The following is a 27058-nucleotide window of genomic DNA, read 5'->3' as shown; positions in this document are numbered from 1 at the left end:
AGTTAAAGTAAAGTTGATAGACAATGAACTCCCTGAGACTGCCATCATGCTTCTAAATTTGTACGCTTTTGTATTTTAAGGCCTTTTTTATTAAAAGCATAACTCCCAAATTTTTGCAACTTAGAGGGGAAAGGTTTTAAATGATTTTAATATGTTTTTTTATTTTTTCCCGGTAATTTTCCATCTTTAAAAAATTAATAACCAAATAATTCATAAAACATACAAAACAAATGGAATTATTCTAAAACAATATGTGCTTTCAATATAACTTGTTTTTATTTTTCGAGCGTTAACCCCAAGTTCTGAAATTACCATATTGTAGATCATTTTTTGTAATTCCTGGCATGACTGCTCAAACAATTACCTGATATTTATCAATTTTGAAATATGAAAAGAAACACCCATAATGCATTGTCAGAATGAAACTTCCTGCGTAAATATTTAATAAGAGATGTATTAAGATATTCATCCTTTTCAAAATGTTATATAACAGATAATGACAGCCGGAAGCTTTCATTGCATCATTTATTTGTTACATTACACAAATATTTCTCGATAATTACCCCAAGGAATACAAAAAAATGTTGCAATTTTTTTCTTTTTTTGTCATTAAAATGTTGGAATTTAATTTATTTTAAATCTGAGAAATTCATAGAACTTTTCAATATTTTTTTGAAAATAATTCATAGCAAAATTTAAAGCTGCACGCCTCCAGATGGCAAAAATATTTCGATAAAAACAAAAACCAGAAAAATGTACAAAAAATTTTAGTTTTAAAAAATTTGTAATAATTTACATGTTTGCGATTTTAATACCCCTTTTTCGTTTTATAATAATTTTTTACTGGTTACTAAGCAGTAAGGGGTATTTTGCATAATTTTTTGACCTTTTATGAAATTTCATGGGTTGTAAGTGCCATTGAAAATTAAAAATTGCATTCTTTTTTGGGACTTTTAAATTATACTGTTAAATACATTTTCAAATTTAATGAAAAATTAGGCATGAATCTGGAGGCATGCTGCTTTAAAGAACATTTCTTTGTCTGTGGCTGAGTGATTAAGATGTTTGGGTTTCTTACCAGTTGCCTCTCACCAGTAGGTTTGAGCCAAGCGAGATCTCAGGATTCTTTCATTTGAGAAAGCTATCCAGCTGCTTACAAAACATCAAGTCAGTCGGTTCTACTTAGGCCGCCCAGTTTTGTGCCTGAAATAAATGCACTAGAGGGAACAGGCCTGAGGTCTTCCTCCACCAATAAAGCTGGAAAGTCACCATAATTTTATGTCACCAATACTATGGCGGGTGGATGTAATGTAAAACCCCAATAAATAAGGAAAAATCAATAAAAACCAGCAATGCTAATCTACCTTGCTGCATAGCAAGTTGCACAAAACGTACCAAAAAGTTCTTGCATAGTTTTAAGCCATCAAAGTAACAGACCAAACATTTCACTCTATTATCACTTAATATGGCCACAGGGGCAATATCTCAGTGAGCAATTCACTGTCTTTTTTTCAGTAAATTTTAACTCTAGACATTTTTCCTATGACATTCAGTTAATCAATCTTTGCACTTTTATTAAAATGTCAATTTAAATTCTTCAACATCATAAAAAACAATCACATCTAAAAATTTATTTATCATTTCAAATTGTAAGATTTCATCACAAGTTTTATTGCTGTTACAAAGTGATCATTCATATCTGCAATTTGCACATTAACTCTAAATGATTCAGCATTTTTAAGTCACCAGATAAAATAAAACATCTTCCCTTTTGAAGTTTGACAAATTATAGCTAAATCCAGTTTTATCCCTACTAAATTATCTAAATGCATTTTCACATAATAGTTTCTGTTTCAAAAGTTCAAAAGAGAAGTGGTAATACTTTACATCTGACATTTCAAATTGAACATAAATATAAAAGATCACCCTAAAAGCTGAAAGTTATGACACAAAAGTAAATATAAATCACACTATTTAACTTCTGCAGAAAAAAAGAAATAAAATTAATCAAAAGGGGGTCTTGTTTACATAAAATTGGGTGAAATATTTACAAGCAGTGCAGTTGTCTTGCTAAATGTTATTTTTAAGGCTGTACCATAGGATGTTCAGGTATACTGATGAAGCTACCTGGACCATTTTCAATATTATATACAGTCAAACGTGTATTAAGCGACCGGGCAAGGGAAACACCCAAAACGGTCGCTTAATGAAACGGTCTCGTAAGACAGTCAGCGTGATATAAAAGTCAAAATTTATAAATGACATCTTTTTTATTCGGTAGGATTGTTTTTCAACATCATTTTTATATAAATGTTGAAAAAGTACGCTCCGAATATTAAATGGATGCAAATGTAAAAAAATTAACTTTCTGAATATTTATTAACAAAACAGTTTCAAATCCATTACGTACATGTTTGACATTTTTTCCAGAATTTTTTTAACTTCTCCGTTGTTTTTCCTTGTCTCCAACACGAAAACCCTATTAGTTGAAGGCGTTTTCTGTTGTGCATTTTTTTTTTCATTTGAAATAAACAAACTAGATCTACATCTACTTGTTACGATTAATTTTAATGACTGATCAAGTCCAAGGTCAATTCAATGCAGTCTAAATTCAACAAGCGAAGCGTATACACCATCTCCAGTATGGGCGGAGCGTTGCATTGTTTATCCGGATATTATTGGATAATAACACGTCACGCGTATACTTAACTTCATTTGCATACGCTAAAATGGTATGGGAAATAGAGTTTTTCACACGTTTATTGTTGTGTTTTGATTGTTAACACCTTGTGACTTAACGAGGTGGCGTTCTCTAAAAACACAATTACTTGACAGGTAAAAGTGGTCGTTTAATGAAAAAGATGATGTCAATTTAGGTGACTAATTAGCGGTCGCTGGTCGCGTTGAGCAAAAGTCGCTTATACATTAAAAGACATAGAGAGACAATGATCGGGGGGAATTTAAAGTGGTCGTTTAAGACAGAAGTCGCTTAATACACGTGGTCGCATGGGCAACTTAGACTGTATATGCACATTGTACATTGTTCAAAGTCTATCATACATGCAGTTAATTCTACTAAAACTTAACTCAAGGATGCAGCATATCACTCCTTACACACAAATTTTGGGAGAACATTTTAAAATCCCCCATACCCCCCCCCCCCACATTCTTTCTTGGTGTTGTTTCAGGTCTGGCGACAGCACTGATTTTCAATCCATAACTAGAACTATCACTAAATGTGATTAATACCCCCACAAAACTGCTACAGAAATGAGGATGTTACTAGTAACAGAATACCTTGTAAAAGAATTGAAATATAGAGTTATGGTTGTGGGCAATTAAAGATAGTTGTGGTTCTTGTATGTTGCATTTCCTTTCAATGTGGTTGGCCATTGATGAAGTTTAATTGAATTACTCTGTTATAAGTACAGAAAGACAAAGAAAAAGAACAAAGGGCAATAACTCTATAAATACTGAAGATAGAGTTATAGTTCTTGTGCACTGCACTTCCTCTTATTGTGCTTGACCATTGTATGAAGTTGTTTTTAAATTCCAACCAGTACGTTTTAAGTTATGCTCCGGACAAGGAAAAGTATCAAAGGGCAGTAACTCTGTATTTTGTCAAAATGGAGTTATGGCTCTTGTGCACTGCAATTCCTTTTAATGTCCTTGACAACTGTATGAAGTTATACTGAATTCCAAACAGTAGTTTTCAAGTTATGCTCTGGACAAGGAAAAGTAACAAAGGGCAATAACTCTGTAATTAGTCAAGATGGAGTTATGGTTCTTGTGCACTGCACTTCCTCTCAATGTGCTTGACCATTGTATGAAGTTATATTGAATTCCAACCATTAGTCCTCAAGTTATGCTCCAAACAAAAAAGCAATGGAAAAGTAACAAAGGCAATAACTCTGTAATTAGTCAAGATGGAGTTATGGTTCTTGTGCACTGCACTTCCCCTTATTGTGCTGGACCATTGTATGAAGTTATAATGAATTCCAACAAATAGTCTTCAAGTTATGGTCCGGACAAAAGAAAGCAATGGAAAAGTAACAAAGGGCAATAACTCTGTAATTAGTCAAGATGGAGTTATGGTTCTTGTGCACTGCACTTCCCCTTATTGTGCTTGACCATTGTAGGAAGTTGTTTTTAAATTCCAACCAGTACGTTTTAAGTTATGCTCCGGACAAGGAAAAGTATCAAATGGCAGTAACTCTGTATTTTGTCAAAATGGAGTTATGGCTCTTGTGCACTGCACTTCCTTTTAATGTCCTTGACAACTGTATGAAGTTATACTGAATTCCAAACAGTAGTTTTCAAGTTATGCTCTGGACAAGGAAAAGTAACAAAGGGCAATAACTCTGTAATTAGTCAAGATGGAGTTATGGTTCTTGTGCACTGCACTTCCCCTTATTGTGCTTGACCATTGTAGGAAGTTGTTTTTAAATTCCAACCAGTACGTTTTAAGTTATGCTCCGGACAAGGAAAAGTATCAAATGGCAGTAACTCTGTATTTTGTCAAAATGGAGTTATGGCTCTTGTGCACTGCACTTCCTTTTAATGTCCTTGACAACTGTATGAAGTTATACTGAATTCCAAACAGTAGTTTTCAAGTTATGCTCTGGACAAGGAAAAGTAACAAAGGGCAATAACTCTGTAATTAGTCAAGATGGAGTTATGGTTCTTGTGCACTGCCACTTCCTCTCAATGTTGCTTGACCATTGTATGAAGTTATATTGAATTCCAACCATTAGTCCTCAAGTTATGCTCCAAACAAAAAAGCAATGGAAAAGTAACAAAGGCAATAACTCTGTAATTAGTCAAGATGGAGTTATGGTTCTTGTGCACTGCACTTCCCCTTATTGTGCTGGACCATTGTATGAAGTTATAATGAATTCCAACAAATAGTCTTCAAGTTATGGTCCGGACAAAAGAAAGCAATGGAAAAGTAACAAGGGCAATAACTCTGTAATTAGTCAAGATGGAGTTATGGTTCTTGTGCACTGCACTTCCCCTTATTGTGCTTGACCATTGTATGAAGTTGTTTTGAATTCCAACCAGTAGTTTTCAAGTCATGCTCTGGACAAGGAAAAGAAACAAAGGGTAGTAACTCTGTAATAAGTGAAGATGGAGTTATGGTTCATGTGCACTGCACTTCCTCTCAATGTGCTGGACCATTGTATGAAGTTATAATGAATTCCAACAATTAGTCTGCAAGTTATGGTCCGGACAAAAGAAAGTAATGGAAAAGTAACAAAGGGCAATAACTCTGTAATTACTTTAGATAGAGTTATGGTTCTTATGCACTGCACTTCCTCTCAATGTGCTTGACCATTGTATGTAGTTATATTGAATTCCAACCAGTAGTTTTCAAGTTATGCCCCGGACAAGGAAAAGTAACAAAGGGCAATAACTCTGTAATTAGTCAAGATAGAGTTATGGTTCTTGTGCACTGCACTTCCTCTCAATGTGCTTGACCATCGTATGTAGTTATATTGAATTCCAATTATTAGTCTTCAAGTTATGCTCCGGACAAGGAAAATGCAACGGACGTCTGGACCGACCGACCGACCGACCACCCGACCGACCGACCGACCACGGGGTGACTCCTTTATACCCCCCCCAAACTTCGTTTTTGGGGGTATAATTATGTGCAAGCCATCATGTGCAAGGTGGCCTACCGGCACCCACTATTCCAACTGGCGCCCTCATGGGGATAAAAAGAACTAATTACATAATTATGCTGATTCTTAAATCTTATAATCACAAAAAATGATCATTCTTTTCAAAATATAATCACTTATAATTGATTAAAGGGTCAAAAACAATAATCAAAGACAAATCCTATTTATAACTTTTCCTATGTATTTTTGATGATATATTATTTTCCAGATATGATACAGAAGACATGAGTTGTATTTGTTTTTACCTGATGTGGATATAACTTGTACAGAATATTATCATTTTAATAGATTAAAAGGGGGATTAAAACTTTCAGTTTGTATAAATACATAAATAAGCAAGTTGATGAAGTGAGACATTGTTTACTAGCAACAGAAGAATGTTACAATGCTGGTCATTGAAGGATTGAACTGTCAGTGACTCTTTGACTAGCAACATGTCAAAATTGGTGATGGCTTGCTGTGAAATTCTTTATTCATTCGATAAAAAAGGTTAACAGCCAAGCAATGAGGCCATTACCTTAACAGCTAAAGCATTTAACATGTAATCTGTTACTTTGTTTTGTATTATTTTGTTGTATATCAATATCTTAACGATCAATTTATAATTGCTTCTGAAGTGTACATTGTACATGAATATGAATGCAATGAAGACAATACTAGTTTAAATTAAATGTATTTTCTTAAATTTATAAACAGTTGTAAGATGTACACTCGTAAGATACATGTATGCACCTATTTATAATAAAGGAAGACTATTGATAATAAACAAACATTGAGATTATTATATTTTGTTAACATGAATAATAATAATGATCATAATTACTATGATCTAATTATCATCATCATTATATTATCATCATCATTATATTATCATCATTATTATAATCACCATTTAGTTTTCTGTTTAAAGCCAGTTTGTGGAAGTATATTTCATTTATCTTATAAGGAGAGGTTTACAATCTGTTCCGGTATTCAGGTACAGACCTTGTTTTATCCACAAGTAAATGCTTTTGTTTGTTTTGGGTTTTACGCTGTACCAACACAGTATAGGTCATATGACGACATTCCAGCTTGGTTTGTGGTGCCCTTTCTGCACCAACAGGCACCTGAGTAGCACCGTTTTGAAGTCATCGGCCACAGACGCCCCTATGCAAACTTCCTCATATTAATCATTTTATTACCAATATTAAAGGAATGATTTTTTTTTATATTTTTTTTTTATTGTCCTCGTCATATATTGATGCTGAAGAGTCAAGGGCATCCCAAGCAGCATCTTACAGTGTCATTTCATGTATAATTATAAGCTGTATACAATGATACAATGACAAAGTTTAATGGTGTAAGATGTAGAACTGTCATTACCAAACTGATAACAAAAAAAGTATGTGCTGCACCCTGGATGTCACACTTCTTACTGTGGTAGGAGCTCACTATAACATTAATTTAAATTGATGAAGTACTTAAAAGTACTCAAAAGTACAATCCTACTACTACCATAGAAGTATAATTTTTACCAAATATTATAGTAACTTGGTTACAAGGGTAACTGCTAGACCAATGCAAGCGAAGACTGTTTTTATGCAAGGGATACAAAAAACACAACAGATTTATCCCTGCGTGACCCCTGTCAATACCTTTTTAAGTTCCGATAAGCTGTTTTACAAGTTTTGTAATATCTCTGGATGTTTACCACTAATGAGTTTGTTTGATAGAAACATAAGTACTTTGTTTCTATTTACATGACAGGTGGAAACGTTTGTTCCCTGACAAGATAATTTTCTTAACAATGTCTCACTTGATTCACTCAAACATAGTTTTTTTCCCTTTGTAGAAGAATTTAACATGCGAGGGAAAAGATATGTGGGTGTGCAAGAAGAATTTTTGCACATCTGCAGATACAATCTGGGAGTATAATTAACTGATGAGCAAGAACAGGTTTTTTGCTTGATATTAAAACTATTTTCAGTAATACTTTATACGATGCCAAAACCCACCCTATTTCTTGAATAGTTATCTTTTCTCAAATATATTTCTTTCCAAACAAATGGATGAATGAATTAACCACAGAAATGAATAAATTTAGCAAAATGAATAGATTAACAGAGGAAGCAGTAGACCTCAAGAGAAATCAGCAGACGGCACTTGGGGATTGAAGCAGACGAGAAATAAGACACATTGTAAAAGCATGTGGAAAATGCCACTTGTTTGCACAGCAGACTACCTGTTGTACTGATGTAAGACATATTACTCACAATTATCACAGATAATGCAAATACAATTCTTCCTACTGCTGATAAGCACTTGTTTATTTTGATTCACAACTTCTATCTGTTTGTATCCCTTTGAATGCTGGTGGCGATAGTCGCTGCCTAACTTAATTGTTATTTCATATGCAAAAAAATTAACAATCATTACCACATCCTCATTTGTTTTTGCTTTGTTTTTTTGCTGATTCTTAAAAAAATCTCTTTCATAGGGCCAAAACTACTAAAAGCGGCAAAATTTTTGTGTAATATTATGAAATTTCCAGTATTTAGTAATCCATTAATTTTACTTGTACAGTGAATATAACAGAGGATAACAAGAGATTTATAAATTTGCTCTTATAATTTTATAGCGCTATTTCTTGAAATTATAAATATGACAACCTTTTCAAGTCATTCACAAAGTATGCAGTAATAGTTATAGACATTAAAAGCATTTACATGTAATACAAATAGTTGAACTCTGAAACAGTATAATAAATTTACATGAAATAATTTGCGAGTAATCTCGCAAAAAACTGCAAGACAATCAAGTGATTTCCTACACTGCAGCTGCTAAAAATGAGGGAAGAATAAAAAAATGAAATTCAGCAATACATCATAAAACACTTTAATGTCGCACACCTCCTAAAGCAAATATATTTCTTTGTGCACTGTATAATGCACATATTAATAATATTTGTCAAAAGAAGATAAAAGATAGACTAGTAAAAAATGACAAATACTTTATAACGGTGACACTTTATCAAATTATCCTCGGCGGCATTTGGAAAATAATTATCATGCTGTCAATCGAAAGGGACCGTCCCATGCAAATATTGCACAATTTAAGAATTCTGTATGAAAGTACAGAAGTCATTTAATATGATTTTTTTTTCACTGAAATTTTAGGTATCAAATTTTAAAACATGCGTGGGATTAATTTGAAAGGCAAATTTGACATACATTATTAGTACACCTGATCTTTTATACTGCTTCATCTGACACTAATAATTATTGTGGAAAGAAAAACTTTATTTATCCTATCTTTTTGTTTACAATAATATTGTTATAAATATCATTTCCTTGTTACCATTTATAAATCATCAGCAAAACACAACCACAAAAAAACCCCTGAAAGACAGACCCTATGTTTTCCGACTCTCATATTTTAAAGGCCAATAAAAATAAACAGCACAGTTATTTAATGACTTAATATTTATATTAATATGTACTGTCCTTAGATGATAATTAGATTTTGATTGTATTTGGAAAAAGACAAAACCGAAATAAACCATAATTTAAGAATATATGTACTTATTCTAAGTGCTATTGTGAAACATGTTATTGTGGCTTCTATTAATTATTTTTGCTTCCTTGAACTAAGCAAGGCATAATTATGCTTGAAACATTGTTGTGACCTCAGATGAGGTCAGACCCACAATCCTTGGATTGAGAGGCAAGACATCTTAGCCCATTGCTTCCTTCTTCCAAACTTATTGTTAAAAGAGATCAATAGTATGATAGGACATAAACTATGATTCTATTATCTGCTGATGTATTTCAACACATGCATACACCATTTCAATAATTGCAATAAAAATGAACTTCTTAAAGATGCCGCCACAGGCCAGCATGCACATTCATGCAGTCTCACTAGGTACAGCTGTAACTCCTTGAATGAAAAATAGACAGAGGAACTAGCAAGTCAATAGCCAGCAGAGTACATTATGCATGGCAAGAGTTAATTTTTTTATATAGCTAAAGCTTAAAAATATTAGATATCTTAAATGTGCAGTAATTTAACTTATATTAAATAAAACAAAGAGTAATTATAGTGGACTGGATATAATTAAATCTGAAATTATTCTACAATCAATACTGTTTGATACTATTAATGTTTACTGACCTATTTCCACTGTATCAACTTTTTGTTAATAATTTACATAAATCATATAACTTGCCGCTGGCACTCCACGGTAACCAAGCAGGTTGACCTGACCTCTAGTGACAGGCTGCTTGTATCAATTTCCACTGGATGTTTTAATTGGACAAAATTCGATGTGACAGTTTTCATAACACCATGGTAACTTAACATGCAGGTGTACACTTGTATACAACATTAAGTTACACAAAGACAAACACATCTTTTGTGAAGAAGTTCATGTAACATGAGTGAATTATTACAGTTACCTAGTTCCCTAATTTGTTCACCTGAAAACATTGCTGATGATATTGTTACTGACGTTAAAATGATGAACACAGTTTTCGAAACAAATCTTATTGCAGTTGCTATTGAAGTGATTTTATAGATTTTCATATTGGACTATTAGTCTTAATGATTTACATGACAAAAAATATAACTATATAATTTGTATTTCAACATTAATTGGAGAATTTTGAGGAAATTCACTGAAGTCTTAATTGAGAAAAGGCTAGAATTCCAACAGTACCATCCAAACCAGCTTACACTTCAGTATATTCTGTATAATGTCATGAATTAACAATACAACTTTACAATTAAACTTTTTTTCTTTTGGCTGATTGGCTGAAAGTGGATTTGTGTGTGTGTGGGGGGGGGGGGGGAAGGGGGAAACAGAAAAAATATGCAAAAAATAATGAAGAAATATACTCATAATTAACTTGAAAATTGAAAATATTTCAAGTCCTGTCATGTGGAGGCCCAGTAATTCTTTAAATATACAATATAAGTAAATTAATAGATTTACTCACAACACAGGATAGTCTGGTTCTGGTATACTAATACTACTATATATTATCAGAGCCGCGCCATGACAAAACCAATACAAGAAACAAGGCAATGCCATGAAACCAGGTTTTCAATTTTCTCCATTGTAGATAAATATGTTGTATTTGAAATACAAATACAAGCAATAAACAATGTAACTATGTGCAATGTAAAACATGAATAATGTAGGAGGAATTGCCACATAAGATTGAGTGTTCACTATATATTCTGTACTAGAAATGTGTCATCATGCCACGGATGCCCCCGCATGCAGCCAAAATTTCAGATGGTGCATTAATTATTTTTTTCATTTTAAGTTCAAAGCCCTTAAAACTTTTCAATGCTAACACAAACCATTTTCATACAATGTTCAAGACACTGAAATTATTCAATCTTAACCTTTTAAAAATAGCATATTGCATATTTGTAGCCAAAATAATGGCTAAAAGTATGAGTGCTGAAACTGAAAGTTCAAAATTTTTCCAAGGAAAGATAAGTTTGTCTAAAATCATTGAACCACAACTAAATTCAAACTTAAACTGCTTATTCCTTAGATGTATCTATATTATTTTCAAAGTGAAAGGGACATAACTCTGCAAAAAAATCATCAAACCATGACCAAATTCCAACTTGACCTGCCCAGTTGAATATGTAACACTGTTGGGTAGATTATGAACAGAAACTGTAAATTTCATATTATTTTCAAAGTGAAAGGGGCATAACTCTGCCAAAAATCATTGAACCATGACCAAATTCCAACTTGGCCTGGGCATTCCAAAAACATATCCATATGTCAAATTTGAGTTGAATGTGTTGTACTGTTGGGGAGATAATAAACGGAAACTGAAAATTTCATATTACTTTCAAAGTGAAAGGGGCATAACTCTGCCAAAAATCATTGAACCATGACCAAATTTGAACTTGACCTGCGCATTCTTTTGACGCATCCATATGTCAAGTTTGAGTTGAATGTGTTGTACCGTTGGGGAGATAATGAACGGAAACTGAAAATTTCATATTATTTTCAAAGTAAAAGGGGCATAACTCTGCCAAAAATCATCGAACCATGACCAAATTCGAACTTGACCTGTATTTTGTCATGACATATCCATATGTCAAGTTTGAGTTGAATGTGTTGTACTGTTGGGGAGATAATGAACGGAAACTGAAATTTCATATTATTTTCAAAGTAAAAGGGGCATAACTCTGTCAAAAATCATCGAACCATGACCAAATTCGAACTTGACCTGTATTTTGTCATGACATATCCATATGTCAAATTTGAGTTGAATGTGTGCAACCGTTCTTAAGATAATGAACGGAAACTGATGATGACGGAATGACAGAATGACGGAAGGACGGAAGGATGGAAGGACGGAAGGACGGAAGGATGGAAGGACGGAATGACGGAACAGGGTAACACTATATGCCCCGGCCATTACATGGCGGGGGCATAAAAATATCAATATGTCAAATTTGAGTTGAATGTGTTGTACTGTTGGGGAGATAATAAACAGAAACTGAAAATTTCATATTATTTTCAAAGTAAAAGGAGCATAACTCTGCCAAAATTCATCGAACCATGACCAAATTCAAACTTGGCCTGTATTTTCTCATGACATATCCATATGTCAAATTTGAGTTGAATGTGTTGTACCGTTGGGGAGATAATGAACGGAAACTGAAAATTTCATATTATTTTCAAAGTAAAAGGGGCATAACTCTGCCAAAAATCATCGAATCATGACCTAATTCGAACTTGACCTGTATTTTCTCATGACATATCCATATGTCAAATTTGAGTTGAATGTGTTGTACGGTTGGGGAGATAATGAACGGAAACTGAAAATTTCATATTATTTTCAAAGTAAAAGGGGCATAACTCTGCCAAAAATCGTTGAACCATAACCAAATTCGAACTTGACCTGTATTTTCTCATGACATATCCATATGTCAAATTTGAATTGAATGTGTTGTACCGTTGGGGAGATAATGAACGGAAACTGAAAATTTCATATTATTTTCAAAGTAAAAGGGGCATAACTCTGCCAAAAATCATCGAACCATGACCAAATTCGAACTTGACCTGTATTTTTTCATGACATATCCATATCTCAAATTTGAGTTGAATATGTGCAACCGTTACTAAGATAATGAACGGAAACTGATGATGACGGAATGACAGAATGACGGAATGACGGAAGGACGGAATGACGGAAGGACGGAATGACGGAATGACGGAATGACGGAAGGACGGAACAGGGTAACACTATATGCCCCGGCCATTACATGGCGGGGGCATAATAAGGAAAAAATATATTCTGTATAAGGAAAAAAAACAAAGGGCCATAATTAGGTCAAAAATTATCCAATCACAAAACCTCTACAATATGCGCCAGGGCACTTGATGACAAAGCTTCTGTGAAAGTTTGAACAAAATCTGTTGAGAAATGTAGGACTAGTTCAGCACAGAAGAATTTGTTCACTATATATTGATAATTCTGTATAAGGAAAAAAAACAAAGGGGCATAATTAGGTCAAATATTATCCAATCACAAAACCCCGACAATATGCGCCAGGGCACTTGATAACAAAGCTTCTGTGAAAGTTTGGTCAAAATCCGTTGAGAAATGTAGGAGAAGTTGCGCACGGTAGAAATTGTTCACTATATATTCTGTATAAGGAAAAAAACAAAGGGCCATAATTAGGTCAAATATTATCCAATCACAAAACCCCGACAATATGTGCCAGGGCACTTGATAACAAAGCTTCTGAGAAAGTTTGGTCAAAATCCGTTGAGAAATGTAGGAGGAGTTGCGCACAGAAGAAATTGTTCACTATATATTCTATATAAGGAAAAAAAACAAAGGGCCATAATTAGGTCAAATATTATCCAATCGCAAAACCCGGACAATATGTGCCAGGGCACTTGATGACAAAGCTTCTGTGAAAGTTTGGTCAAAATCCGTTGAGAAATGTAGGAGGAGTTGCGCACAGAAGAAATTGTTCACTATATATTCTATATAAGGAAAAAAAACAAAGGGCCATAATTATTATTGTTCACTATATATTCTATATAAGGAAAAAAAACAAAGGGCCATAATTATGTCAAATATTATCTAATCTCAAAACCCCGACAATATGTGCCAGGGCACTTGATGACAAAGCTTCTGTGAAAGTTTAGTCAAAATCCGTTGAGAAATGATGGAGGAGTTGCGCACAGAAGAAATTGTTCACTATATATTCTATATAAGAAAAAACAACAAAGGGTCATAATTAGGTCAAATATTATCCAATGGCAAAACCCCGACAATATGCGCCAGGGCACTTGATGACAAAGCTTCTGTGAGAGTTTGGTCAAAATCTGTTGAGAAATGTAGGAGGAGTTGCGCACAGAAGAAATTGTTTACGCCCGCCCGCCCATCTGCCCGCCGACATACCTCAATCTAATAACCAGTTTTTTCCTTCAGAAAACCTGGTTAATAATGGGCTTGCGACCAGCATGGATCCAGACCAGCCTGCCCATCCGTGCAGTCTGATCAGGATCCATGCTGTTCGCTTTCAGTTTATCTACTTGTAATAGAGTTGGTAAGCGAACAGCATGGATCCTAATCAGGCTATGCGGATGCGCAGGCTGGTCTGGATCCATGCTGGTCGCAAACACACTATGTTGGTTTTGTCATGACATGGCTCATATATTAAATACTGTCAAAAACATATTGACAATGCAGTCATTAATATAGGGCAACAAATAAGGTTAGACCACCTGTATATTGTAACCTGCCTTACTTTCACAAACAACATTAAAACAAATTTGATAGATAAAATTTGAAATTTCTGATACGAAATGCACATCATGTCCCAATCAGTATTGTCATTAAAAATGTAGAAGATACTGTCAGTCAAAATGAAACTTTTGATTCAAATCACCTAATGTTTTTTACATTATGACAACTTTAATGGTTCCTAAAAAGACATTTATATCAGTAACTATATAAGGCAAAAAAACACCTTGAAACAATTTAATATACTTGGAATTGTAACAAAATGTGGGTAGGCAGTTTTAGTGGTACATTAAATTGCTATAAAGCCAATGTATATAGTATTTTTTAAACTGTTTCAAATAACCCTTTTTGGCAATTTTAATTGTTATAAATGATACAGCAATTTCTAAAACCACAAGACTATTACATTGTCATGTACCCTAGTAATGTATTCAATTCATACGCTGAGATTGGATTTATTTTTTATCAGACTTTTAAATTAAAACATCAGCACTGCAATAATAAGTTGCATGGCACTTTGACTAGTGGTCAATGTGCCTACTGCTAAACCAAGGGATAATGTGTTCAAGCCCTTGTGGGGTCACAATGACCTTTTCATACATGACACAAATAGAACCATTAATCTGTTAACTTTCTACAAAACATGCTAGTTACAACAACATTAGAACTTTGTAGCATAATCATAGTTTGACCAACTCTGAGCTGTTTGACCAATCTATGTCTACAACATCATTGTGACTGAGCAATTTAAACCATTTCCCTGCTGGTGGCAACTGAATCTACCCATGCAACCAGTGCAGACCACACTAACAAAGTTTGCACTCTTACCCTATGCTACGACCGGATGTAAACAATACGTTCGCACAGGGCATGCGCGGTGGTTAAATCCCACCCATTTTATTCGATTAAATTCTAGAACAACCTCTACTTTCGGTTTCAATTTTGCTGACAAGGAACAGTTTGAGTCAACGTAAGTGTTAATTTTAATTGCAATGTCCAAAACTTTGCACTACACGGCGTAATTTTCATTACATATCCGGTATTATCACCGTCATGGTAGTTTTTATTCCACTCGGTCAAAATGACGGTACACATTTACATGTAAACAAACAGATTTAACTTCTCAGACAATTTAAATAAGGAATGGACACACGGTAAACTCTGTTGCAACGTAAAGTATATTCATAAATCTGTTTGAGAAAAATTGTCTCCGTGTTCAAATAAATTTCAAAAACGGGGAAAAAAAGCAGTCTTTTACCGATACCCTGCAACAAAACCTTATTATTCTGACGAATTAAATTGACTTTATAACGCTCGTATACAATTATTCATTGATTGATTTTCATTATATTTATTTTGCAATACCTATCATTCAATATGCAATCAAACAAAACCAAGTTTTCATACATTCAAGGAAATTGTAAGTTAGGACGAGCTTTCAAAACGAACAGGTAGCAATTCCCAACACGCTTATCGAAACACCAACATGGCGGCTCATTTGCATAATTTATTCATAAACGCAGGAGCATAGAACTTTGTTAGTGGACCAAGCTCAGCCTCCACATCCGTGCCATCTAATCATGGTCTACACTGTTGGCCATTCAGTCGGTACGTTTTGCCTAAAAATGATAACTGGTTTTGTCAAGATTAAAAGATGGACAGGTTCATTAAAATATTCAGTAAGTTAAGGGTTGAATAATAACACGAAATAGAAATCCTTAAAATTTACAATGTACCGATCGATTTTCAACATTAACGCAGGAAAAGTCCATAATAAGAATTCTTGGCTACATAATTATTTAGGTTGAAAATACAAAAACTGGATATTCAGTCGTTCTCAATCTTAACCTCAAAACAATGAAAGTCAAGGCGCAACACTACCAAAAAAAGAAAGACTTAAATGGTCATATTACGTCTGTAAATAATGATGTTGTTGTAGCCGACAAGATTACATGATTAAACATGAAACTGATCTGTATCTGCAGGGAACATTATAAAACAACCTCTGACGACCTCTGACGTATGTATGTCTTGTTTTGCCATCATCTCGCAACCTTTTTTGATTAATGTGAAAAAAACTGATAGCCAAATTATACAGCTTATCTCGTTTTCTTTAAATCGGGTTTGATTTAAATTGTAAATTTCCTGACAGTATTCTAATGATTAATCCAATGATCGATGTTTTGTATTTTCATTTTTCTTATCCAAGTTTCCTTCAGGACAAAATAAGTGTTTAAAAAGAAACAATTGAACAAACATACATAGAGTTTATTTGTATTTTAATTGTTGATTCTTACGTCATATGCACCTGCATTCCTGGTTATTGTTTACAACGTACTCCACCCAATTTCCACCGGTAAAATCTTGTATGTCAAGTTTTAAAATGATTTATATTATTCTAGATATCTTTCTGAGTGTAGTGTTATAAAAAACATCTGCATTAGGTGCACCTGCCTTAATTGGGTACCTGCACTAACATAATTGGGTACCATTATACATATTAGAAGTCTTTTAAAATATAATCATTATTAAGTATACTATTAACATAATTGATTGCAATTGCTCAATTAGGTACCATACTATATATTATATCTTGGTACCAATTACATAATTAGTTAAAGGTACCTGATTTAGTACTCATAATTTTTTCTCCACATACAGTACTCATTTCCACAGCTTGTATCATATTTATATATGTATACAACTTATGATATGATTACTAATGATTACATGAATTAATTTAGTACCATTTCCAGAACTTGGTGACCTTCTGCTTGAACTTGGTATCCATGATTGGGTTCTTACAATGTACATGACCTGGTACCTGTTTTCAACAAGTGGGTATCATTTTTACTTAATGATATCATCTATACAACTTGATACTTCTTGAATTATTTAAAGCACTGTACTATATATTTGATTGGGTAATGACTAACCATTTACACAACTGGATCTCATTCATACAGTCAATCAGGTAGACAAAGACACATTCCTAATGCAGGTTAAATATATTGTAATCACCATCTAGTCATGAATATACTTCAGACAGTCATTAAAGTGACCATAATTGTAACCGGAGCCCCAAATTCCTCCCATACTCTGCCACTTACATATAAAAAATTTGAGCCACAACTGCAATCTGACATATACTGTGTCCATTAATGACATCTACTCTAATGATATGCATATTTTTGTTAAATACCTTTTGATTTATCTCTCTGTGCCACACCAAGGGGACAGTTCACAGTAAAATGTGCAAGCTGGCATGTTTAACTGATGTCTACCTACCAGACACATGGTCTTTTTATTGGCAATAAATGAGTTTATATACAAACATAATAACTTATTGTTATTAATATCATAAAATTAATGTAACATGCTTGTAAGCTTCTAATGGATTCTGATTGTAGTTTTTTGGTGTTCACAATGTGAGATCCAGAGTCTACCTGTTTAATGTAAAACCATTCATAAGCCTCTTAGATTATACTTGAAAATAAATATATTTGTGTTCTTATCTTATATATATAAATAATACAGTATAACAACTGCCTGCAACATAAAGCATCTTTCATTATTAAAAGAAAAAAAATGACAAACTTAAACTCAGATTCCAATTTTTTTGGAAAGGGCAAAAACAAATTCAGATTCCGGTTTTTTTTTACTTTGAAAGGGCAAAAATAAATTTTACCAACAAAACAATCCTTAATAGCCTTACATACCAGAAATATTTGGTCTAATGTTGCAGGATACAGAATTCAAAGATTCATTGGAATCTTTTAGGCAAAGGAACATTAAATAATGTTTTGAGTGACAGGGGCCATAACTACAGTTTGACACTTCCACCTGTAAATGAGCACCTCTTTAATGACCAAACAAATGAGCCCTGCTTAAATGACCAAACAATTAATCATAATCCCTTTTTTATTTATTTTTTTTTATTAAATTTTATTTTGGAAACAATACAAAAACTGACTGGTGCTAATACTCTCAATTTTCATATTTTGGGTCCAAAATTTCTAAAATTAACCAAACACAGTTGCATACAATTTCTCTAATGCATTACACAAAATCAGTGAAAAAGATTTAGTGATAATTGATAAGCTATCAAATATATTAAGCAAATGCTAGTTCTTTGACCAAGTTTAAAATATTTCAAATTTATATTCATTTTATAAACAATGTCAGGTGAAAAAACTTCTCCTAAACAATATTTAAGTACATTTGTTTTAATGTTTATATATGATAAATGTGTATTTATGATAGGAAAGTTACCAATTGCTTGTGAAAGATAAGCCAATTGAGGATCACTGATTTATAAGGTAATTGACACCAATTTAGTAACAGATAAAGCTACCAGACATTTCACATCAAAGCAAATAAAGCCATTTTCATAGGCAATAAAATAATGCTTATATATGTAAATGAAAACAATAATTCCCTACCATCATATCTGTACAAGATTTTTTATTTCCGACAATCTATGTTTTATTGCCAGTTAAACAGAATCTCTCACTGGAATTACTCTAAACCTAAAAAACGTGTAAATTATCTAACGTTTTGACAGATAAGTTAATAAACCCACTATCACGTATCTATGTACAAGATAAAAAACCATGATCTTAAAAGTAAATTTTCAAGTTGTTTTATCATTGAACCCTTCAAATCACTCAAAGGAGGCTTTGGAATTAATTTGATTAAGATTTTTCTAGACAAAATAAGTTTTAAAAGAATGTTTGGGATGAGGCTATATGTTTAAATAAGTGCTTCTGTGAGTTTTAATAAATGAGCTGCTTCATGACAAAACCAACATAATGGGTTTGCGACCAGCATGGATCCAGACCAGCCTGTGCATCCGCACAGTCTGATCAGGATCCATGCTGTTCGCTATCGGTTTCTCTACTTGTAAAAGAGTTGGTAAGTGAACATCATGGATCCTGAAAATAATCTCTCTAACTTAATAGTAGCTTTTGAATTGAAGGTACTTTCTTAGGCTACATGCATATAAAATAAAAAGCTTTTTGCAAATGACATTTTGGGACTGTGACAAGAGTAAAACACATTCACTTGACAAATTTTGACAACAGCAAAACACTTGACAAAACATGTTTTGGATTATGACCAAAAAAAACTTTGCACATGGCAAAAACATAATTTGGACTGTAACCTGAGCAAAGCACATTGCTAGCAATGACATTTTTTGAGAGAGCAATAAGGATAAAACAATTCGCAATTTGCAGTCAGAAACAAAATGCTGAAACTTACAAACTTACAACCAAATGATAGACTAAAACCTGGCAATGGCAGTGACAAATGTTGAATCACAAAAAGGAAAAGTTCTTAGCACCTGACAGTGACAAATCTGCATTGTGACAAGAGTAAGCATTTATAATAGCAGACAGACAATTTATAAGAACTCTATGACAAGGGTAGCCTTCACGTTAGTAAAATAGTTAGTAAAAAAGTTAACCTTCATACCACCTTATAATAACATTAATTATTAATTTAGGACAGTGGTGCACTTATACTAGCATATACTGGATAGTGGTGCCCCTTGTATTTACATATATTGGACAGTGTTGTTCCTTATACTAATATAATTCTATTGGAAATGGATTCCTTAAATTAAGATATTTTGGATAGATGCGCCTTATACTAACATATTTTGGACAATGAAAAGAGTAAAATATTTAGCACTAGTGAGTAATGTTACGAGAACGAATCATGACAAATTACTATACAAGATTACAACTGGGTAGAGTAAATCACTTACTATCACAGATAGGGCAGCATCTGCCAGGGACATATTTTGGACTGAGACAGGTCTTCATGCACATCTCCGCCTGGCACTGTTTCTTGCCATTCACACATCGACAAGTTACACAGTCACCCTCCTTCCATGTCTCACCATTCTTGTACACTTTACCTTGCTCTGACCAACAACCTGAAAATATTCAACAATTAAATAATTACTAAAGATACCTGCATTTATAAGGGATACATTAGTCTTCCTGCCAACATCATCCGTTACCCACAGTATATTTTCCGTACATACTACATTATGTAGATAATGTAGTATGTATGGAATATATACTGTGGGTAACCCTTGATAATGTAGCATGTATGGAATGTATACTGTGGGTAATCCTAGATTATGTAGCATGTATGGAATATATACTGTGGGTAACCCTTGATAATGTAGCATGTATGGAATGTATACTGTGGATAATCCTAGATTATGTAGCATGTATGGAATATATACTGTGGGTAACCCTTGATAATGTAGCATTAACGGAATATATACTGTGGATAATCCTAGATAATGTAGCATGTATGGAATATACACCGTGGGTAACCCTTGATAATGTAGTAATTATTGTACAGAATATATACTGTGGGTAACCCTTGATAATGTAGCATGTACGGAATATATACCGTGGGTAATCCTAGATAATGTAGCATGTACGGAATATACACCGTGGGTAACCCTTGATAATGTAGATGGCATGGAATATATACCGTGGGTAACCCTTGATAATGTAGCATGTACGGAATATATACCGTGGGTAATCCTAGATAATGTAGCATGTACGGAATATATACCGTGGGTAATCCTAGATAATGTAGCATGTACGGAATATATACCACGGGTAACCCTTGATAATGTAGCATGTACGGAATATATACCGTGGGTAACCCTTGATAATGTAGCATGTACAGAATATATACCGTGGGTAACCCTTGATAATGTAGCATGTACGGAATATATACCGTGGGTAACCCTTGATAATGTAGCATGTACGGAATAAATACCATGGGTAACCCTTGATAATGTAGCATGTACGGAATATATACCGTGGGTAACCCTTGATAATGTAGTATGTACAAATATATACTTTGGATAACCCTAGATAATGTAGCATGTTCGGAATGTATACCGTGGGTAGCAGACGATGTCCTGCCAATGGCTTACTGCCAAAATACATGTTTAGTCTCTTGACGTCTTAAATTTGTATTTTATTTTCTGTTCCAAATTTACATTAAAGCAGGACAAGTATTTATTATATACAACCAAACCAGGTAAGGGTTCAATATCCAGTAAAGATGTTACACAAGTGGTGATTTCTTCCATAAATAAATATCATAATGCTATATTAAATCATTACCATAATTAATTCCTCTTTCCCAACATCCTTATTTCAAAGAATATCAATCAATCCAATTGTATTACATTTGCACCAATGATTTAAAGTTACAGATCATCAAATTGACATACTTGTTATTTTAGGAAAACCAAAAAAATCGATTTCACCACATTGCTTTAATTTAAGTTTCCGAGGAAAACACCTTGTTCATGTGACATAAATATAGCAATAACCAATAGAACAACATTACCATAAGGAAGTTTAATTTTCAAACACTTTAATGATACCAATATGCTTTTAAATTAATTATATCAATTATTTGAACAGAAGGGTCAACTGTCATTTGTTAATTTGACAAGTTCGTGATATCTGTCAAATAAAACCTAAATGTCTAAATTAATTATTAATCCTAGTCTATGCATTCTATATCATTATGTAAAACATAGAGCGATTTCGATTTCTGATATTGAATCTTATTATGAAGTCATATGAGATGCTTCTTTTATATTTGAGCTGCGTCATGACAAAACCGACGTAATGGTTTGCGACCAGCATGGATCCAGACCAGCCTGCGCATCCCCGCAGTCTGATCAGGATCCATGCTGTTCGTTGTCAGTTTCTCCACTTGTCTGGATCCATGCTGGTAGCAAACCCATTATGTTGGTTTTGTCATGACGCGGCTCAATTATGAGATGATGTTTCTTTTTTATTTGTCAAACACTACAGATCTACTTCAAATATAGAGATATATTTCCTATTTTGTCACAGACTTTCTCTCACAAATGGACCAAACATTATAGATTTTGTCTAGAATTAATCTAGAATGATAAATTGGTCTAGTGTTTCCCTGGTCTTATCAGATAAATAACAAATACTTACTGCCAAATCAGTTAAATGACAGGGCTAGACACCCGGCAACAAAAGTTGCAAATTTTGTGCACTGTTCTGACAGAATCTCACATTCTGATCAAGCAAGCCTCTTGGCAAGACGGCAATTATATGCAGAAACTGTGACTGACTATAATCCCACAGAGAATATCATCACAGAGCAAATCTATCTATTCTGTAATTGCCTGAAAAAATATCTTCCCTGTACCTTGTACCTAAATTACTGAGAGAATTTGTTACCTTTTGTAAGTCAAACTGTGATGAAGAATGGTTTGAAAATATCAGATTTTACATCTAATTGAAATGTCTGGAGGAGCACTTGTTCTACTCGTTAATGGACCTGAGATCAAACATGATGATCTGTAATGCAATCTAGATTGGAGAATTATTTAAATTGGTCATGTTACTTTACAGGGGCACTAACCTTCACATTATTACTTATTTATACTTTTGTCTCAATTTATATCTCAAATAAGCAGGAATATTGAACTTTTTAGTTTTCAAGTTCATGGTACTTTTTTTGAATTTGTATAGATCATGAAGAGGCCAAGTGCCCAATCTAATTTATTTCAGGGGATCTCAGAGGACCATTACCAACCTAGGTGTGCCAATCAGATAATTTCAGGTACTTATGGAACACCATCAACCTGATTATTCAAGGTACCTGAAAAACACCACAAACCAGCAAAACACCACAAACCAGCAATTGTACTCCTAAACAATTGACAACAACTTTCTTAACCAGTCGACCACACATCAAAGTTGCAAGCTATGAAAAATTAAATCTTTCAGTATTAAACTGTATTTCTTTCCTGGCATATCTAAAATAATTGTCTCCTTAAGTAATGGGTATCTCAAATTACAAAAATATTCATGGGGATGAATTATGATAAAATAACACAAACGGGTGTGTAAGCCCGAATGATCACGCCTTCACACCTTATTAACTGCCAAGTCATATGTCAGAACGTGAGAAAAGCTGCTGTATTATATATGTTCATGTCTGCACATATAAGCTTACATTGCCAGGTGACAAACTGCCATGTTACTGTATCCTATGACAACAAGTATGTAAGTGATATTCTATTAGGCAATTACATGTCAATAAAATTGCGAGGTCACAATGTTACTGTAATGTAATTTATGCGTAAATATGTGACATTACTGAAATTAAAGTCAATAAAAATCATTTAAAATTACTTAATCAAATATGAAGCCTGCTCCCCTGAAACCCTATGACTATGAATTAATTCAGAGATAAGATTGTGGGTTTTGATATCTTATAATTTGGTTTTAACTTGTCACCACATAATGATTGTAATATATATTCTAAAATATTTGAAATACGTATATAGTAAGTTAATTCAATGGAATATGGAAGAAAATTTGGAATATAACAAAAGCTATCATTAGTCACTAGTAAATTGTCACCCGAAGCCCCATCCCCCCACAGGCATACCCCCTGGGGATTTTATAGAGCACACTTTGATTTTTGGATTTTCAAACTCCTTAGTATAATCAGATGATAAATTCTGCTTTATTTAATCACCTGTACTTTAGAGTATAATACATATCCTTAACCATTATAAAAAATTTGATCTCTGACATTGACCTTGAACTTGAAAGTACAACAAGTATTATTAAGCCATAAGGATATAAATCAAGTGCAGAAAAATGAATGAAAGACTTTTCTAGCAGTTTAGATAATGTAGAATAGATATAATAAATAACTTAAAGTATGTATACATGTGATATCAAGATGTAACCTTGAACTTTGACCTTGTATGAAAAATTACAGTGCCTTGATTAATAAATAAGAACATGTTTCAGCTTTACATGTATGGATTAAAGACATATAAACAATGTCTTTTTTGCATCTAAACTTTCCCATAATTCCATCAATATATGAAAATTAATAATAGAATATTTTCATTTTTTCTCCAACTTTGAGTGACTGGTTTTTACCTAACTGACTTACCTGAATAACTAACCAGTACATGTAATTACAAATTTTCCGGCAAATGACCAACTTCTTATCCAACATGATTTCGGACAAATGACCATTGGACTAAAAGTCTACAAGATCTTTGATTGTGGACAAGAAATTTTGCCTTACATGTGACTAACTTAAGTCACTTCTTGATTACAAATCCAATGCTCTCCCATACTGAACCAAGCAGACTGACCTTTCTCCAGGTAAAACATAGAAGAATATTTTATTTCTTATTCATATAACTCATACAATGATGGATGACTGTTATTGAATAAAACACAATGCATGACATTACCCATATCCTAAATTCATACCAATTTCCTGTAAACAGATGCATGTGTAACCTTGACAATGTTTTTGGCAGGTACATGACACTATAAGGAAATCATTTATTTTTTTGCTCTGTTTTTTTTAGGTATGTCACCATTTTATAGTAAATAAAATGTTTATTTCATAATAGCGAAATGTTTTAATTTTATGTGTCACCCAAATGATTAACAACAGACCTTAAGTCCATTTGTACAACAAATTTATGAGAATGCTTTATGACAGAAAAAATGGCTGAATACACAAAACAGAGGATGGGAAGAAGTTATTAACTAGGAAATTAATTAATTTCTTGTAATACTGTGATACAGGAAAAGGATGTTCTATTTAGATTAAGAAAATAATTAAGCACATATATTATGATAAGCAAGAATATTTTTCATTTTTAGAATTTGTTAAGTCATTGCCAAATTTCTATTTCACAACAGGCTTCCACCTAGATCCAGATACAGGTGCCCTTCTATGTCTTATATTTACAGCTGAATTATTGAAAGAAAGGATGAATGGACAAATGTACAGTACTACCATTATGTACCAAATTTATGTTGTAATTGTTATGATTTAGAGCCTTTTAAAGAGTCCAGGCATTTTGTTTGAATGATGAGGACTTGGACACTTGAACAGATGATTTTATAACCTAAGGTTGTTACCAGTGACAATGATTTACTGTCAGTTGTAAGGAAAGGTTACCACAGGACAAACTGACAGCGTAAACACTACACCACTTTGATCATCTTTCATATAAAAGGGAACTTTGAAGCTACTGAGGTGATGTAAATATGGTCTTTATTTCTAAATACAATAAAAACAAAAAGTGAAAAAGTATAAAATAACTATACAATTAAAGACTAAATGACCATTACATGTATATTGATTCTTTAGTCAATAAATGTCTTGATTAAATACCATTGACTTAATTAGCATCGCTTAAACAAACCAATTGACAACATATTTTGTCATAGTGGTTTAATAATACTGATGCATGAACAGTCAGCAAAGCCTAACAACAAAGCAACAAGTCTTGCCAATTTAGTAATACAACATCTTGGCACCAGATGCAAAACTGCAACACAGTGGATTCTAACATATTGTGGCATATTAGCTGGCAATAAAGATGCTGACCAATTAAGCTTAAACAGGTGCACAAAAAGAGCAGAAAATTATTATCATAAAGTCACTAAATAAGCTGCCCAGGCAAGAGGAAGTAAGACCAAGTGACAATTATACCACAACATTAGCTTGCACCATTACTTGACTATCCATGTGATGGACCAGACAACAGAACATGTATTCCAATGATGTAAATATCATGACCATGGGGGAACACTGCAATATGAAACTTCATGGAGATGTTGAAGTTATGTGATAAAGACCACAATATTTATGTTGAAACTCTGGGACCAACAAGACAGAAAGTGACATTAAATTTGTTGCAGAGGTACATTAATCAACTAACACATCATCATTAATTTGAAATATGATTCTTTTTCAAGTACATGTGCCCTCTAAAATTCTCTTAGAATGCTTTAATAATGGCACAGACATGCTTGTCATTACCTAATCTTTACTTGTCATTAACTAAGTGTTTAGAGATTTTTTTATACTGATTTATCCTGTTTCATTATCATAAACTTCATTGTATACTGGTATTCAATTCACCATAAAATAGCATGACTTAACTTCATAATGGGATAACTAAATATTCAAACCTGCAGTATACTGTTCATGAAAATTAAATCATGATGAAAAACTTATCTCTACCTATAAAAGATAAACTTAAATACTACACTTAAGTAAGTTTAATATATAAATCTAATGAAATTTTTCTGTCATATATGAAATTTTATTTGATAAAAAAATATTTTAAAAGAAAATGATGCATTTATGAAAACCATGGTGTTCCTCACATATTTGTAAGTATTCATTTCCTTACCATAAAATTCTTCGAGTGTTATTGCCAATTTTTACATGTTAATGCAAATAAAAAAGCACAATAAAACATTTATATTGGATATTTACCGAATGCTCCCTAAAATAAAACTCAAATTAAGATAAAAATGTAAGAGGTACTTGTTTTGTTTACTCAATAACAACACCTGGACTGTATTCTCAATCTATCACCTATATATAAAAACTTATCACTCTATTCTAAAAATGTAATGTCTATCAGTCAAAAAAAAACGGCTTGCCCCTGACAGGGTTTGAACCCACACAGTCAGCAATCCTTAGATTACTAGTCTGACGTGT

The 27058-nt window shown here is 33.2% G+C and overlaps 1 protein-coding gene across 1 annotated transcript in view; it reads right to left on the bottom strand.

The window, feature by feature from the left end:
- LOC132722542 (cysteine-rich motor neuron 1 protein-like) overlaps positions 1-27058 on the bottom strand; it is a 95919-nt gene that overhangs the window by 26634 nt on the left and 42227 nt on the right. The window contains exon 3 of the mRNA XM_060707052.1: positions 20232-20402. Coding sequence (XP_060563035.1) covers positions 20232-20402 — 171 coding nt within the window. The remainder of the gene's footprint in view (positions 1-20231; positions 20403-27058) is intronic.

The sequence above is a fragment of the Ruditapes philippinarum genome, unplaced genomic scaffold (assembly GCF_026571515.1).
Source record: "Ruditapes philippinarum isolate M1 unplaced genomic scaffold, ASM2657151v2 ctg3132_1_1_1_1, whole genome shotgun sequence".
NCBI classification, from domain to species: Eukaryota; Metazoa; Mollusca; class Bivalvia; order Venerida; family Veneridae; genus Ruditapes; species Ruditapes philippinarum.
Note: the sequence above shows the minus strand (reverse complement) of the source record. Positions and strands in the feature narration are given on the sequence as shown.